Source organism: Denticeps clupeoides, unplaced genomic scaffold (genome assembly GCF_900700375.1).
Source record: "Denticeps clupeoides unplaced genomic scaffold, fDenClu1.1, whole genome shotgun sequence".
Classification (NCBI taxonomy): domain Eukaryota; kingdom Metazoa; phylum Chordata; class Actinopteri; order Clupeiformes; family Denticipitidae; genus Denticeps; species Denticeps clupeoides.
This window is the reverse complement of record NW_021630092.1, coordinates 158,023-174,624: the sequence shown is the minus strand read 5'-3', so window position 1 is coordinate 174,624 and position 16,602 is coordinate 158,023. Positions and strand designations below refer to the sequence as shown.

At 48.4% G+C, this 16,602-nt stretch overlaps 3 protein-coding genes across 5 annotated transcripts in view; 2 read left to right on the top strand and 1 right to left on the bottom strand.

Annotated features, from left to right (window-relative positions):
* The window catches only part of LOC114783320 (centromere-associated protein E-like), a 30,428-nt gene extending 26,933 nt beyond the window's left edge, over positions 1-3,495 (top strand). Inside the window, exons 41-49 of the mRNA XM_028968744.1 lie at positions 554-769; positions 856-1,068; positions 1,146-1,328; positions 1,417-1,527; positions 1,612-1,697; positions 1,796-1,893; positions 2,132-2,195; positions 2,573-2,868; positions 3,328-3,495. Coding sequence (XP_028824577.1) covers positions 554-769; positions 856-1,068; positions 1,146-1,328; positions 1,417-1,527; positions 1,612-1,697; positions 1,796-1,893; positions 2,132-2,195; positions 2,573-2,868; positions 3,328-3,416 — 1,356 coding nt within the window. The 3' untranslated portion in view covers positions 3,417-3,495. The remainder of the gene's footprint in view (positions 1-553; positions 770-855; positions 1,069-1,145; positions 1,329-1,416; positions 1,528-1,611; positions 1,698-1,795; positions 1,894-2,131; positions 2,196-2,572; positions 2,869-3,327) is intronic.
* A 1,452-nt stretch (positions 3,496-4,947) lies between these two features.
* LOC114783328 (DNA translocase FtsK-like) lies at positions 4,948-8,116 on the top strand. Of its 3 annotated transcripts, none has more exons than XM_028968763.1 (5): positions 4,948-5,345; positions 6,034-6,798; positions 6,920-6,994; positions 7,130-7,444; positions 7,898-8,116. In XM_028968763.1, exons 1-5 carry the CDS (start codon positions 5,301-5,303, stop codon positions 7,958-7,960), a joined length of 1,263 nt encoding a protein of 420 aa, XP_028824596.1. In that variant the 5' UTR covers positions 4,948-5,300; the 3' UTR covers positions 7,961-8,116. The 3 variants fall into 3 exon arrangements, with proteins under 3 accessions (XP_028824596.1, XP_028824595.1, XP_028824597.1); XM_028968762.1 differs by having other exon boundaries at positions 4,949-5,345; positions 6,863-6,994; XM_028968764.1 differs by having other exon boundaries at positions 4,951-5,345; positions 6,863-6,994; positions 7,130-7,429; positions 7,926-8,116.
* Positions 8,117-8,154: 38 nt separating this feature from the next.
* Positions 8,155-15,365, bottom strand: ostf1 (osteoclast stimulating factor 1). Its single transcript, XM_028968765.1, has 10 exons — positions 15,205-15,365; positions 10,842-10,888; positions 10,676-10,726; positions 10,498-10,561; positions 9,869-9,922; positions 9,591-9,698; positions 8,960-9,009; positions 8,806-8,884; positions 8,626-8,724; positions 8,155-8,441 (listed from the first exon to the last, which is right to left on the bottom strand). Exons 1-10 carry the CDS (start codon positions 15,236-15,238, stop codon positions 8,383-8,385), a joined length of 645 nt encoding a protein of 214 aa, XP_028824598.1. The 5' UTR covers positions 15,239-15,365; the 3' UTR covers positions 8,155-8,382.
* Between the last annotated feature and the right edge of the window lie 1,237 nt (positions 15,366-16,602).

Here is a 16,602-nt window from a genome sequence, read left to right as displayed (position 1 = left end):
CAGCCCGTTAATTCATCTGAAAAAGCATAATAGCGTTACTTCAAAATAATAATACACGACAGAATAAATATAAATGTGCTAATTCTGGTATTTCCTAATAATAATATTAATAACTTTTATTTAAGTATGATCCGTAGTATTTAATGGACTAAATCTTAAATGTACAAACTACCTTATATATGCTAATAATACGTGTTGGTATTAAATAACACCGCTAATTCCTTCTGCTGTACTGGCTTGCAGCAGTACAGGTAACATGAGTCTGTTAACATTGTCAAAGGCTGAAAAATAGCCCATTTGGATGGAAAATTAACAAATAAAAGGATATTTTCATTTAGAAGGCGTCTCGCCCTCACAGCGTCTTCCGAGACTAATGTTGGCGACCCCGATGCAGGGTCTTAAATTGATCTAACTTTTATATATTATAACACCTGTTCTTTGTGTGATACTACGACACTAAATGTATTTATCAGAAGGGACGTCTGAACTCATCCAGACTTTTACATCAGAACCAGTGAAATAGTGTTGTGCTCTGATGTGTTTCTGCCTGTAGGTGGCGCTGCGCAAGCTGTGTCAATGCTACATGGGCCGCGCCCAGTCCGTGTGGCAGCAGGGTGTGGACAGCTTTGAGCAGAGCCAGCTGCAGGACCTGCTGTTGCGGAAATCCACCTGGCCTGGTGGAGCCCCCGGTCTGCCCCCACCTGAACTGCAGCAGCTGTGGGTCCAGAGGCTCCGCCTCACGCTGGACCGCAGACAGCGGCACCTGCAGGTCCACTCCTCCCCGCCCTGTTACAAGCCGCGGTCCGCTCGCCCGGTCCGGAACACTGACCGACCGGTCCTCGCTGTCCCCCGCAGGACATGGAGCAGGTGGTCCGGAGGCTGGCGGTGGCGGTGGACGCGTACGAGGGAGACCTGTCTGCGGAGCAGCTGCGGCGGGGACGAATGGCAGAGCGCCTGAGGGACCTGAGCAGCGGGGACGTTCAGGACTCCAGCGCTTATCAAGCGTTTCTCCTGACTGAGACAGAACGGGCCGCGTCTGCGGCGTCTACACAGCGAGCAACATACCAGGTAATTACTGTGTGTGTGTGTGTGTGTGTGTGTGTGTGTGTCTCAGACATCATTTCTGGTTGCGTCCTCTGGTTCAGTTGTGGCGTGATGAGCTGCAGCGTGTTGGTGCTGCCCTGGACTCCGCCCGGTCTGAAGCTCAGCTGTGTCTGTCGGAGCAACGCAGTGAAACTCTGGGCCTGTTCAACACCTCAATACAGGAGACAGTAACACCGTCCACAACCCTGCGAGACAAGCAGGGACTCCGAGAGCAGCTCCAGCAGGTACACACACACACACGCTGTTCTTCTGCAGCTCACTGGTGGTGGTGGTGGCGGCACACACACTTCTAGTATCTTCCATTCTCCGCAGGTTCTAGATCAGAAGCTACGTCAACTCATGCAGGATCAGCATCTGTCTGCTCAGCTGCAGGAGAAAGAACAGCTGATCCTGGCTCTTCAGGAGCAGCTCACGCAGATGCAGGTACTCGCACAGAAGCACGCACAGTCAGCTGTGCTGCAGGCGGACATGTTTAAGAGTGTGTGTGTGTGCTTCATACATACCCAGTCTGGAGCTGCACTGGAGGAGATGAAGAACCAGCTGGTCCAGATGGAGCTGGAGAACACACGCATGAGTGCCAACCACCAGAAGGAGTGAGATTTTTTTACACACACACACACACACACACACACACACACACACACACACACACACACACGTATGTTTTACTCATGTCTGTGTCACCCTGTAGAATGGAGCGTGTGAACGTCACTCTGGAGCATAAGGAGGATGTCATTCGCAGTCTGAAGGAGAACCTGAGGAAGAACCTTCAGCAAGAGGAACACTCCTGTCAGTGTCATGGTCCTAATTCCACCGTTCTTCTGCTTCCTGATCAGAGTTTCAACATAAACTTAAAAAGTCTTAAATTCACTTTTCCCAAATTAAGGCCTTAAATACCATTAAAAACGACAAGTCACCTTTAAACTGAGACTTGAAGGGTCTTAAAACACCGCAGACCCGATAAATCTGTTAAACTCAATCAACATGAAGGCATCATCAGGGCGTCTCTCTGTCTCTGTCTCTGTAGTTGTTCAGGGGGACGCCACACATGGACCCCCGGATCCCCAGCACAGAACCGCACACTTGGAGAGGTAGCTGTTGCCACGTCACTCGCCGGGATTTCATCGCTGAAATTAATTTTTAATGTGCGTGTTTTGTGCGTGTGTGTTGTGCGCGTGTTTTTGTGTGTGTTGTGCGTGTGTGTGTGTTGTGCGTGTGTGTGTGTTGTGCGTGTGTGTGTGTTGTGCGTGTGTGTGTGTTGTGCGCGTGTGTGTGTTGTGCGCGTGTGTGTGTTGTGCGCGTGTGTGTGTTGTGCGCGTGTTGTGCGCGTGTGTGTGTTGTGCGCGTGTTGTGCGCGCGTGTGTGTGTTGTGCGTTGTGCGCGCGTGTTGTGTGCGTGTGTGTGTGTGTTGTGCGTGTGCTTTTGTGTGCGCGCGTGTGTGTGTGTGTGTGTGTGTGTGTGTGTGTAGCCTCGTTTCCAGCCAGCAGGAGGAAATCACTAAATGGCGGCGTCGTGCCTATAAACTGCGGGAACACAAAAAGGAGGAGCCCCTCAGCTGCCCCCCCGTCACCAGACACGCCCCTCGTACGCCCCCCAGACACGCCCTCCCCGCCTCGCCCGTGCGCCGCCCCGCGCCTCTGACCGGCGCCGCCCTGCTCAACTCCCCCAAGAGCCGCTTCTTCGACCTGCCGCCCACCGCGCAGGCTCCGCCCATCACGCAGCCCCGCCTCTTCTTCGACAACTCGGCCCTGGGCGCGGTCGCAGGTGAGCAGCCGACGCCCGCGAGGAGCACCGAGGAGCCGCGCCCTGAGGCTGCCCAAGAGGGTAACGCGGTGCATTCTGGGTACTTTCACTGAAGTGGTGATTGGGGTTCTGATAAAGTGACGTGATTGTCATGGTGAAGCACAGCTCACGGTGTCACGGTGACATGTGTCCTCTGTATTTAACCATCACCCTTGGTGAGCAGGGGGCACCATGACAGGCGCCCGGGGAGCAGCGTGTGGGGACGGGACCTTCATCAAGGGGACCTCAGTGGCACCTTGGCGGGTCGGGATTCGAACCCACAACCTTCTGATTACGGGGCTGTTTCCTTACCAGCTAGGCCCCCACCACTGCCCCCGGGGGCCCCCACCACTGCACCACCACTGCACCCGGGGGCCACTAGACGCTTCTGAAGCCCACAGAGGGACTGTTTTTGACGTTTTCTCTTTTGTCCCCCCGCAGGGACGGGCATCAGCGCCGCCAGGAAGGAGGAATGGTGGCCGCTGTCCCCGCGCCAGGCCAGAGAGGTGGAGAAGTGTGAAAACCAGTAACTGTCCTGTCCCGCTCGGCCGCGCCTTTTTACTGTTGGATTCGTGTGTTGGAACTGAATAAATATTTTGTTTTTACCTGCATGAGACTGGGACTGAATAAATATTCCACATTAACTACATATTACGCAGCAGCACACTGTTAAATGCAGAGGACTCGTTTCACTGTGTGTCAGGGGCCCGGGGGACCTTCCCGTTACCTGCTACTTTACTTTACAGGACGACACCAGCGATTCTCATTCAGTTTCTATAGAGCCCTGATCAGGCCAAACTTGTCAGGAATAGAGCATGCTGGGAATTAAGTGATATATATATATATATTTTATTTTGTGCGTGTGTAAGTGTTCGATTCATATGAAATACTTTTTGACCAGGGACACCACTGTCACCGGCGTCCCAGCGTCCTGGTTAATGGAATATTAGAATAAAGCAGATGAATTCCAGCTGCAGGATCCGGACGATCAGTCCGGTTCTCCAGTAAAATGTGGTAAAAGGACGGCTGGGCGGTCCGGTCTCGCTCGGTTCTGTGCGTTTCTGCTTGGAATGCTGGGAATTTTTTCAGTGCAGAGAGCAGGAAATTACACTTCCTGCTTCAGGTTTTCATCCAGATGTGAGAGGGTCTATCCTGGGTGTGCTGTGTGGGGTTCAGTCACCACCACCACCATCATCATCATCACCACCACCACCACCACCACCATCATCGTCATCATCGTCACTGATTCAGGAATCACCACAACATGTTCATCTTGATCCAAAGGGCTGGTAGTAGCCTAGCGGGTAACACAGTCGCCTATGAACCAGAAGACCCAGTAACCCCACTTACTACCATCATGTCCCTGAGCAAGACACTTAACCCTCAGTGTCCCCAGGGGGGGACTGTCCCTGTAACTACTGACTGTAAGTCGCTCTGGATAAGGCCGTCTGGTAAATGCTGGAAATGAGGTTTTCTCCCCGTTTTACTGGTGGTCAAATGTCCATCCAGCTGGAGCCAGTGTGGTTCATGTCCATGTCTTCTAGCAGCAGAAGAAGACTTCAGGGTGGGGCGCAGGTGAAACGCTCTTCTGATCTTCACTACGCTGCCCTGAGGCTTTTCCCATTTTTACGTTGTGTTTTAACTCGTCCTGCCGTGCGTGTGTTTAATTCGCTTGTGCATTTGTGTGTTCTGAATGTGGTTGTGTGTGTGTGTGTGTGTGTGTGTGTCAGAGTCAGACGCTGATCGATTCAGTCACACCTGTTGGTTTGTGTTCCCTTATGCATCATTACCCACAAACACACGGTCACGCCTACAGCATACCATACACACTCACACACACACTCACACACACACACACACACACACACACACACGGCGTAAAAGTTAGATAACAGACCGGACTCCGCCTCTTATATAAAAGCGCTCGCCGTTTCTCAGAGGTGGAATGTGATTGGCTGTTCAGTGCAGGCGAGGAACAGGCCACGCCCAACTCATCGCTAAGATCTTCCATAATCCAGAATGTTCATCTGAAACCAGCAGAAGGTCCTGTAGGCATCTGGTACTACGTTCTGCAGGAACTAAATAACGTATTTGAGATGTTATCTCCAGCAGGGAGGAGTTTATGTGTTTTATGATATTTTATTTTACTCTGTGTCCTTTTATGCCTGGACGGCCTGCTGGTCCTCGAGAAATAAAGTTAACGTGACTTGACGGGTTTGCTGGTAGAGGAGAAGCCTGCAGAAGCTGCGGTTGGGCTGGTACGGGACCTTCCATGTAGGGTGTGGCCACGCCCTTGGCCCCTCCCATACTGGGAAGGTCAGTGGAGGCTTTAAAAGGAGCGCTGCAGGTCCTGCTGCTACCGCGGTCTCAACGTTCCAGGGTCCTTCGGCCATTTCTTCTGATCTCCTGTGAGGATGCCCAGCAAGAGGAAGAAGAACAAGCGGCGTATGAGGAGGGTGGTGAGTAGATGGAGCTCCAGGAGACGCGTGTCCTCAGGAAGAGCTGGACTGGTGTAGAACACGAGTAAACGTGTGTGGTGTGAAACGGTGGGGTTTGTGTGGTCAGATCTTGGTCAGCTGGTGGTGTGTTTGGAGGGGCTGCGTTCCTCAACACCTCCAAACACGGCCTTCTCCTGCATTCCCACCTAATCACGAGCTGCCTGGAGCTGGACGAAGATGTCTGTCTCTGTCTGTCTCTGTGTGTGTGTGATTTCCATCACTGGGGAGCTTCTTATCTCAAAGAGGTTCCTCCCTCATAAGAATAGAACAAGATGGTCGGAACCCACGAGCACAGAGGAGAACATGAACCGAATGTGAATATGGTGCCCAGGCTCATTTTCTGCTGCTGCTGGATGTGATTTTTTTGGGGGGGGACATGGGGTACAGGAGAAAACTGGTGTGTCAACATCTACACACACGTTGTCCTGGCAGAGATGAGAGTTCCTGGTGCCTGTAATGCGGTTCTAATGCGATTATCATGATTGTGTTGAGGGATTTTGGCTGCACTGTCCACTGATCCGCTCATCCGGACCCCTGCCACCCCCACCCCAAAACACCCAGCACCGCCCTATCAGCACAGTTGTAGATGTCGAGTCCTCCTGTACATTCAGCTCTTCTTCTTCTTCTTCTTCTCTCTCTGTGGGAGCAGCAGGCTCAGAGGAGGCTTCTTGAGGAACAATATGCAGCTTCTTCTCCAGCTAAAGGGGCTCCTGGGCTGCGAGCCGTCTCCGCCCCACCTGTCTCCAGGTGCCCCCTAAAGCCCCCCAAGACAACATCTGCCAAGCCTCACGCTCCAGGTCCAAAACTCATCAAAATACCACAGGCGGAACCATTTAAGGATCCAGAGTTAGATCAAGGAACAAATAAAGAAGAGTCTCTGAGTGAAGTGACTGAGGTTAAAGAACCGGAGTTTCCCCTGAATAAAGTTACAGAATTCGAACCAGCTGAAGAGCCAGAAGACCTTGCTCACACAGAACTTCTGGCAGAAGCAGCTGCAGAACCAGAATTAGTCTTTAAAAGCATAAAACCAGAAGAAACCACCACCACAGAACCAGAACATATAGAGCTAGAAACAGTTCTAGATTCAGAGGTGGTTAAAGAACCAGAAGAACAAGTTTTAGGTCCACAACTAACAACTGATGAAGGTCTAATGTGCTTTAATAAAACTGAGCTGGAACAACTGGAACAGGCAGCTGCTCATTTAGAACCAGAAGCAGCAATAGAATTTGGAACAGTTGAGGGAACCAAGTCAGAACCAGCAGCTGATCCGGAACAACCAGAACCAGAACTGGTTGCAGAGCTGGAACCACCGAATGAACCAGGAAGCACAGCAGATCCAGAAGCATTACTGGAAGTATGCATTCCAGAGGTGGAACAGTCAGAGAACAGTTCCAGTCCACCTGCTGAATCAGAGGTAAGTGTGTGTGGTGTGTGTGTGGTGGTGTGTGTTGTGTTTTTGATTGATTGTCTGGATGCAGTTGCAGGAACATGTTGGATCAGGACTGCATGCTGAATATGCTGAGTTGGTTCCACAGACCTCAGCAGATGCTGCAGGTGAAACCTTCCTTGATCATCTAGAGGATCCTGCAGCTGCCATTCCAGTAGCTGTGGTGAGGGTTTGGAAGATGTTTAGTCAGAAGCTGGACTTTTCTTCTTGTTTGTTCCTGTGATGAATGTAGCAGATATTTGAAGGTTCTTTTTTCTGAATTAAATCATCCAAATCTCATCTGGTATCACAACCACAGGTTGTGGAACCAGAGGTTCTTCAGCAGGAATCATCAGTGTCACCAGAACCAGAGGTTCTTCAGCAGGAATTATCAGCATCACCAGAACCAACGATTCTTCAGCAGGAATCATCAGTGTCACCAGAACCAGAGGTTCTTCAGCAGGAATCATCAGTGTCACCAGAACCAGAGGTTCTTCAGCAGGAATTATCAGCATCACCAGAACCAGAGGTTCTTCAGCAGGAATCATCAGTGTCACCAGACCCAGAGGTTCTTCAGCAGGAATTATCAGCATCACCAGAACCAGAGGTTCTTCAGCAGGAAACGGCTGCTCCAGTATGTATGACCATTAGTGGATAACTAAGGCAAATAAGGTTTAATAACTATACCAACCTGTCCAAGAGACACGACTGCTTTGACACCTTCTGTAGGTTTACAGCACATTTTGTCCCCGTGGGACACGTCCTCACATTCAGGACTGTAAGGACACCCAGAGAACCGTGTGATATGGACAAAGAGAATTGACGAGTGTTAATGGTGTTCACATGGAGCAGCAGGTTTAGACCAGATCTCATCGTGGTTCTGTACCAGGAACCGAAAGTCAAACTCAGATGTTCCCTCTGTTGTATAGATGTTAAGTCTATTGTCCCTTCATGATACCTTCATGTACCTCCAGATCTCATTCAAGCTCAACAAGTTCTTTTCCGGAACAAATCAGTGTAATTTTAGAAGTAATAAATGTTTCCGGGTCGCTCATCTGATGGCATCTGATGGTGTTTCTGTCCTCAGGTGGAGGTTTTGGACTCTGGAGCAGCAGGTCTGACTGCCGACGTCATGACCTTTGACCAGTGACATTTTGAAGATTTTTACAGAAAGTCCCTTTTCATTTTGTGAATAAACAAATTCCGCATTTCTTTGTTCCATCTTCACGTAACTACTGTGAGTTTAGCGCCACCTGGTGTGCAGGAACTCTTCACAGTTCCACTTTAATAAAGGAAACCATCTCCACTTGGTGTCAGTCTGGTGGCTTTCGCTTGTTCACAGCGTCAATGCAAAACAGGGATTTTATTCAGATGAAGGGAAAGAGTGAAGATGCAGAAATGAATAAAATAACATGAATCATTGTGCAACAATCACACAACAACAATACTCTCATCCAGCTGGATCCTGCCTGGTGGCAAGAGCGAGGAACTCGTGCAGGAACTTCAGGCGCGAGGACACAGCTGGACAAGTCAGCGAAGCTCCGCCTTCCTCGTGCTCAGGGTCAGACAAGGTCAGTCAGAGTCTTCATCATCCAGGTACTCCTCTGCGTTGCTGAGGGTGCGCGTGACGCCTGCAGCGGAGGAAACGTGGAGGCGATGAATAAAATACGCAAAGAGACGTTTTTTTCTGGGCTCAAATGTACCGGTTTACTGGAATTAGAACGGAACCATGAACCTTTTCAAATTCTCGAACGCGCAAACAGAAAAACCACCATATGACTTTACTGTGGCCCTCTAGTGGCGAGGAGGACTCACTGCTTCCCAGTTTCCTCTTGAGGAGCGAGGCGCACTGCGCGTTGGTGGACATGTCCAGCGCCAGCTTCTTCTCGTTATTGAGGAGGTCCGTCCTGGCGCCTGCAGGATGAACGGGGAAGATGAAATTTCACAAGAAGAACATCATCTTTCTGTTCAGTCTGCTTTCTCCGTGCGTCTCACTCTTGTTCAGAAGCATCTCCACCATGTCGCTGTAGCCCTTCCACGCAGCAGCGTGCAGCGCCGTGTCCCCCAGCTTATTCTGCAAGACACACGTTGGACATGAACGCGGTTCCGTTTCCTGCCGCTGCGCCACGTCTGAGCCGCGCCCACTCACCTGCTGATTCACCTCGATGTTGGTCTGCGCTAGTAACACCTCCACAACATCTGCACAACAGATACACAACACACACCGTGAACACTGGATGCTCCTACTGGACACTCCTGACACCCAGCACACACACCAATGTTGATGTGTGTGAAGTTATAGTTCTTTTGGTGTGTGTGTGTGTGTGTGTGTGTGTTAGATATGCAATGTGGCAAGTTTGTGTTTTGGTGTGTGTGTGTAGTTGTGTTATTAGTGTGATTTGGTGTGTTTGTATTTTGGGGTGTGTGTGTAGTTGTGTTATTGGTGTGATGTGGCAAGTTTGTCATTTGGTGTGTAGTTGTCTTATTTGTCTGATGTGGTGAGTTTGTGTTTTGGTGTGTGTAGTTGTGTTATTGGTGTGATGTGGTGAGTTTGTGTTTTGGTGTGTGTAGTTGTGTTATTGGTGTGATGTGGTGAGTTTGTGTTTTGGTGTGTGTAGTTGTGTTATTGGTGTGATGTGGCGAGTTTGTGTTTTGGTGTGTGTAGTTGTGTTATTTGTCTGATGTGGCGAGTTTGTGTTTTGGTGTGTGTGTGTGTAGTTGTGTTATTGGTGTGGTGTGGCGAGGTTGTGTTTTTGGTCTGATGTGGTGAGTTTGTGTACCTCTATGTCCTCCATGACAGCCCCAGTACAGAGGGGTGTTTCCTGCTTTGTCCAGTCCATTGATTCCGACCTTGTTGTCCAGACACTCTCTCAACCAACTGAGATTACCTACACACACACACACACACACACACACACACACACACACACACACACCAGTAGGGGTGGATGCATATGTCACCTGACATTGAAACACAGTGTCTTCTTTTCCATGATCACGTGACATGGAAGACATGGAGGTTTAAGAAATGAGAACCACAATAATGGCTGGAACTCACCACGCTTCGCCGCCTCATGCATGGGGTTATCGATGGATTCAGCCTGTTCAGCCACTGCAGGGGGGCAAGAGACCAATCACAGGTCTGGTTACCAAACTTCAACCTCCTGTGGAACCGACCCAATATTGTCGAGCACCAAATTGAGTTTCAAATTCCAATAAATCTCGCCGTCATGTGTAGAGATCTGAGACTGCTGCTGATTGGCTGTTTAAACAGTGCGCTCAGACTGCGAGTGTTTCCATTTACATTTACATCATCTACCAGACGCCCTCATACAGAGCGACTTACAACCAGTAGTTACAGGGACAGTCCCCCCCTGGAGACACTCAGGGTTGAGTGTCCTGCTCAGGGACACGATGGTAGTAAGTGGGGTTTGAACCTGGGTCTTCTGGTTCATAGACAAGTGTGTTACCCGCTAGGCTACTACCACCCACATCACTGTTCTTGCTGCAGTCAGAGAATTCAGTCGATCCCCAGACTTATCACATTTTACACTAATTTAATCTGTAATATGAGCACAACATTTGAAAGCGGCATATGATAAGATTTTTATTGTTGAAACAAAAGAAAATTGCTTGTTAAGGATTCACAATGATAACAAGGTTCTGCAAACATGTCTGATTTCTTACCATAGTTACTGGGAATAAGGCCTGTTCTGCCCCTGCAGGTTCCCTTCCACCAGTTACTGTCACTCTGAACAAAGGCAGCCAATCAGAACCCAGAACAAGTCAAAAGCCACCCTTACATAATCACACACACACACACACACACACACACACACACACACACACACACACACACACTCACCATATCAGAAATGTATAAAATGTCTCCTTCTTCAAAGTACAGCTCATCAGGCTGAAAAAGAAGAAGGTCAATATAAAATCAATCAATAATCAGTGTGTCAAGCTCTGTGTGTGTTGACTTCGCTATTATAACAAGTTGAATGGACAGATGCATTAGCTGGACTCACCGTCCTGGGGTCAAAGGTAAACAGAGCCCTGAAGACTTTCACCTGACCTATCACGCACACACACACACACACACACACACACACACATAAATATGAAGGCAATTTCCAAATGTAAACTTTGTACATGAATACATGCAGGAAGTGAATAAACTTTGTATGATGTGAACAGACGCCGGTACTGAGGCGTGAAAATAAATGGTCATCTGCAGATACCCGCCTCCAACTCTAATAAACTGCCATAATGTCAGTATGGCAGAACGTCCTGGATGTTCTCCACTCTTCACAAGCCCGGGTAATCCAGAGCAGACCAGGCGTTAAACTTACAGATCGGGTCCTCGGAACCAAAAGAGAGTTTTCTCTAAAGCACGGGAATGTTCAGTGGGGTTCAGTGCAGAGTGCAGCGTGAGGAATGTGTGGGACATGTGCAGGGTATGGCGTGGGGATTAGTTCAGGAAATGTGCGGGTATAGTTTGGGCTACGCTGTGGGTTACGGTGTGGGGAATGTCCATGATATGGTGTGGGGAATGTGCGGGTATAGTTTGGGCTACGCTGTGGGGTATGGTGTGGGCAATGTGCAGGATATGGTGTGGGGAATGTGCGGGTGTAGTTTGGGCTACGCTGTGGGGTATGGTGTGGGGAATGTGCAGGATATGGTGTGGGGAATGTGCGGGTATAGTTTGGGCTACGCTGTGGGGCATGGTGTGGGCAATGTGCAGGATATGGTGTGGGGAATGTGCGGGTATAGTTCGGGCTACGCTGTGGGGTATGGTGTGGGCAATGTGCAGGATATGGTGTGGGGAATGTGCGGGTATAGTTTGGGCTACGCTGTGGGGTATGGCGTGGGGAATGTGCAGGATATGGTGTGGGGAATGTGCGGGTGTAGTTTGGGCTACGCTGTGGGGTATGGTGTGGGGAATGTGCAGGATATGGTGTGGGGAATGTGCGGGTATAGTTCGGGCTACGCTGTGGGGTATGGTGTGGGCAATGTGCAGGATATGGTGTGGGGAATGTGCGGGTATAGTTTGGGCTACGCTGTGGGGTATGGCGTGGGGAATGTGCAGGATATGGTGTGGGGAATGTGCGGGTATAGTTCGGGCTACGCTGTGGGGTATGGTGTGGGGAATGTGCAGGTATAGTTTGGGCTACGCTGTGGGGCATGGTGTGGGGAATGTGCAGGATATGGTGTGGGGAATGTGCGGGTATAGTTCGGGCTACGCTGTGGGGCATGGTGTGGGGAATGTGCAGGATATGGTGTGGGGAATGTGCGGGTATAGTTTGGGCTACGCTGTGGGGTATGGTGTGGGCAATGTGCAGGATATGGTGTGGGGAATGTGCGGGTATAGTTCGGGCTACGCTGTGGGGTATGGTGTGGGCAATGTGCAGGATATGGTGTGGGGAATGTGCGGGTATAGTTTGGGCTACGCTGTGGGGTATGGCGTGGGGAATGTGCAGGATATGGTGTGGGGAATGTGCGGGTATAGTTCGGGCTACGCTGTGGGGTATGGCGTGGGGAATGTGCAGGATATGGTGTGGGGAATGTGCGGGTATAGTTCGGGCTACGCTGTGGGGTATGGCGTGGGGAATGTGCAGGATATGGTGTGGGGAATGTGCGGGTATAGTTCGGGCTACGCTGTGGGGTATGGCGTGGGGAATGTGCAGGATATGGTGTGGGGAATGTGCGGGTATAGTTCGGGCTACGCTGTGGGGTATGGTGTGGGGAATGTGCAGGATATGGTGTGGGGAATGTGCGGGTGTAGTTTGGGCTACGCTGTGGGGTATGGTGTGGGGAATGTGCAGGATATGGTGTGGGGAATGTGCGGGTATAGTTCGGGCTACGCTGTGGGGTATGGTGTGGGGTATGGTGTGGGGAATGTACGAGGTATGATGCAGGAAGTGGTATGTTCAGGGCATGGTGGAGGATATGATGAAGGGAATGTGCGGGGTAAAGTGTGGGGTAAAGTGTGGGGTATAGTTTGGGGTACGGCGCAGGATATGGCAGATTGTATGGCACCAGTACTTCTGGTAATATAGTGTGTGGGTAAAAACACATGAAAAGTCTAATTCTGGATCTAAATTAATATTTCATATAAGCTACACAGACATGTGGAAGTAATTTGTAAATTAATCATTAAGTCTTTGACACATAAAACATGGAAAACGACAGCGTACAGCCTGTATAGAAAGATGCATTTTGACCTTTCAGACAGAAATCGGAATTTGTAAAGTTCAGCAGATTTAACTTCCCCAACTTATTTGTGCTTCCTTCTCCTGTCCTGACTACATCAACTTTTCTTTTCCTTCATATCCTCTTGAGATTCATGTTAAAACAATCATTCTGCTGCAGATTTAGTAACATTTTCTTACTAGAAATGCTGCCACATTCAAGACATAAAAGAGGGAAGGACGTGTCTGTGAGCAACATCACGTTTAGAAGACGGTTTATGAAGAAACGTAGTTCTTTGCGTGGGAGACTCTGGACTAATTTGATAAGCCAGCACCACGGGCCGTTTCAGTAACACAACCACTGTTACTGTGTTATTACTGTGTTGTTACTGTGTTGTTACTGTACCATTTGTGGGAATCATCTCTACATAATGGCTGTAGTTTAAGGTTTCTGTATGAAGCTCATGCATGTAAATTTGCCAGACGGCCTTATCCAGAGCACCTTACAGTTTGTAGTGACAGGGACAGTCCCCCCCTGGAGACACTCAGGTTTAAGTGTCTTGCTCAGGGACATAATGAACCTGGGACTTTGTGGTCTTCTGGTTCATAGCTTCATAGTGTTTAACCCACTAGGCTACTACCACCCAGGTACCAGTGTATGGAATGATCATCTGGGTTCATCCACCCAACATTTCAGAAGTTCTTCACCTTTCCTCTTCAGATAAAAATCCATGATTCCCACAGTAATTAAGGACAGGAGCAGCAGAAGCTGGGGATTCATCTTCCAACCAAAACCACTTGCAGCTGAAGGCCAGGTGGACTGGAAAAGCAGAGGATAGGAAGGCAGGAAAGGTTCTGCTGGGACTTGCTCCCTCTGCTTCATATTTGCATGAGAGGGAAATTAATCTACCTTTATTTATATGCCGCTTTTTACAATGTACATCGTCACAAAGCGCCTGGCGAATAGAACGGTGCTCAAAGCCCCAGGTGAGCAAGCCAGAGGCAACAGTGGAAGGAAAAAGCTCCTTCTAGCAGGAGGAAAACCTGGAGAGGAACAAAGACTCAGCAGGGGAACTTCTCCTCCTCTGGTCAGCACTGGATCACACTGAAATACATCCAGAAAAGTCCACCTGTGTATAATGAATTAGCCTCCATATATCCATGTACAATGAAGCAACCCTTCTACAACCCTTCTACAACCCTTCTACAACACGTTCTGGAATGACGTCACGTTCTGATGTCACACACAGTGTCAACAGTTGAAGAAACAGGGAGGAGCCGTCATTTCAATCTACTTACAACACACACACACACACACACACACACACACACACACACACACACACACAGGGGCAGTGGTGGCCTAGCGGTTAAGGAAGCGGCCCCGTAAGAAGGTTGCCGGTTCAAATCCCGATCCACCAAGGTGCCACTGAGCAAAGCACCGTCCCCACACACTGCTCCCCGGGCGCCTGTCATGGTGCCCACTGCTCACTCAGGGTGATGGTTAAATGCAGAGGACACATTTCACTGTGTGCATCGTGTGCTGTGCTGCTGTGTATCACATGTGACAATCACTTCACTTTTTTGACACAACCACACATACACACAACCAAACAAATGCAACCATGCACAACCAAACACGCACTCACATACAACCATGCACAAACACACAACCAGACAACTAAACACACACACACACACACACACACACACATGCACGCACAGTAAACCACAGGCACAACCACGCACAAACACACACGCACGCGCGCGCACACACACAACCAAACACATGCAACCACGCACAACCAAACACACACTCACATACAACCACGCACAACCAAACACACAACCACGCACAACCAGACAACTAAACACACACACACGCTCACACACACACACAACCAAACACACGCTCACATACAACCACGCACAAAAACACACACACAACCACGCACAACCAGACAACCAAACACACACGCACAACCACACGCATACACGCTCACACACACACACACAACCAAACACACGCAACCACGCACAACCAAACACACGCTCACATACAACCACGCACAAACACACAACCACGCACAACCAGACAACCACACGCATACACGCTCACACACACACAACCCACCACGCGCACACACACCCATGCCAGCTCGACTACTTTTTAGGTGCCGCGTTGGCCGGCAGCGCTTACCTGGTTTGGCTGGTTTTGGAGGAGGTTTGGACATTTTGACAGCAGTAAATCGTCCAGAATAAACGCGCTTCTGAGAGTCGCGTCGCAACTTCTGCGTTTCTCACGACCAGCAGATGAGGAAGATCAGGAAGTTCTCAGACGAGAAACGCGGAAAAGCTCCACTGCGCATGCGCGACCGCCTCGCCTCTCCGCAACATTCATTCTACACAATATTCTACACGATATACTACACTATATTCTACACAATATACTACACTATATACTACACAATATTCTAAACAATATACTACACAATATTCTACACAATATACTACACTATATACTACACAATATTCTAAACAATATACTACACTATATACTACACAAAATTCTAAACGATATACTACACTATATTCTACACAATTTACTACACTATATACTACACTATATTCTACACAATATACTACACTATATACTACACTATATTCTACACAATATACTACACTATATACTACACTGTATTCTACACAATATTCTAAACGATATACTACACTATATTCTAAACAATTTACTACACTATATACTACACAATATTCTAAACAATATACTACACAATATTCTAAACGATATACTACACTACATACTACACAATATTCTACACAATATTCTAAACGATATTCTACAGAATACACTACACTATATTCTACACGAAGCCAGTATCCATCAACAATGCTGGTTAGGTGGTACAGTCACCCCTAGGTGGCGGAGCAGCACCACAAGCCTCTCGAGCCTTCTGGCAACACTTTATACTCATGTCCTCTGAAGGAAAAAAATGATAAGCTACAAAAAAGGAGGTCTAATCTGTAGATGTACTGAAGAACAAATGAAAATCGTGTGTGATTCATATTTCATAAGAAGTTCGAAAAAAAGCACAATCTGACAACAGAAGAGAATTTCAGTTTGTCATGTCCTTCATACCGATCATGGACAACATTGCTGTTCATGACATCAGAGAGGATGTCCTTGTCATCAAGTATTTTGTTATATTTCAAGCTGTGGTGCTCAGTCTAAATTTACTTTGTAGCTCATTACATTCGAATGACTTCATTCTTTTTCTAATAGTTTTTTAATGAGAACAGGTATAATGCGATAGATAGTCAGCGATACATTATAATATCTTAAAAACCTTTCATCTAAATCACAGTATAAATGCTAAATTCAGCCATTTCTACAATAAAATGACAACAAAATAAAGAATATAACTAAAGTTTAACATTGTAATATAAATAGATCAGATGAACAGGTTCTGCTGGACCACAGATCTGCAGTTGTGACGTATTCTCTCTCTGAAATCCAGCAGCACTCAGGATAATACTGCTTAAAAATGACCCACATCTCCTCTCCAAAGGGGGACCTTGT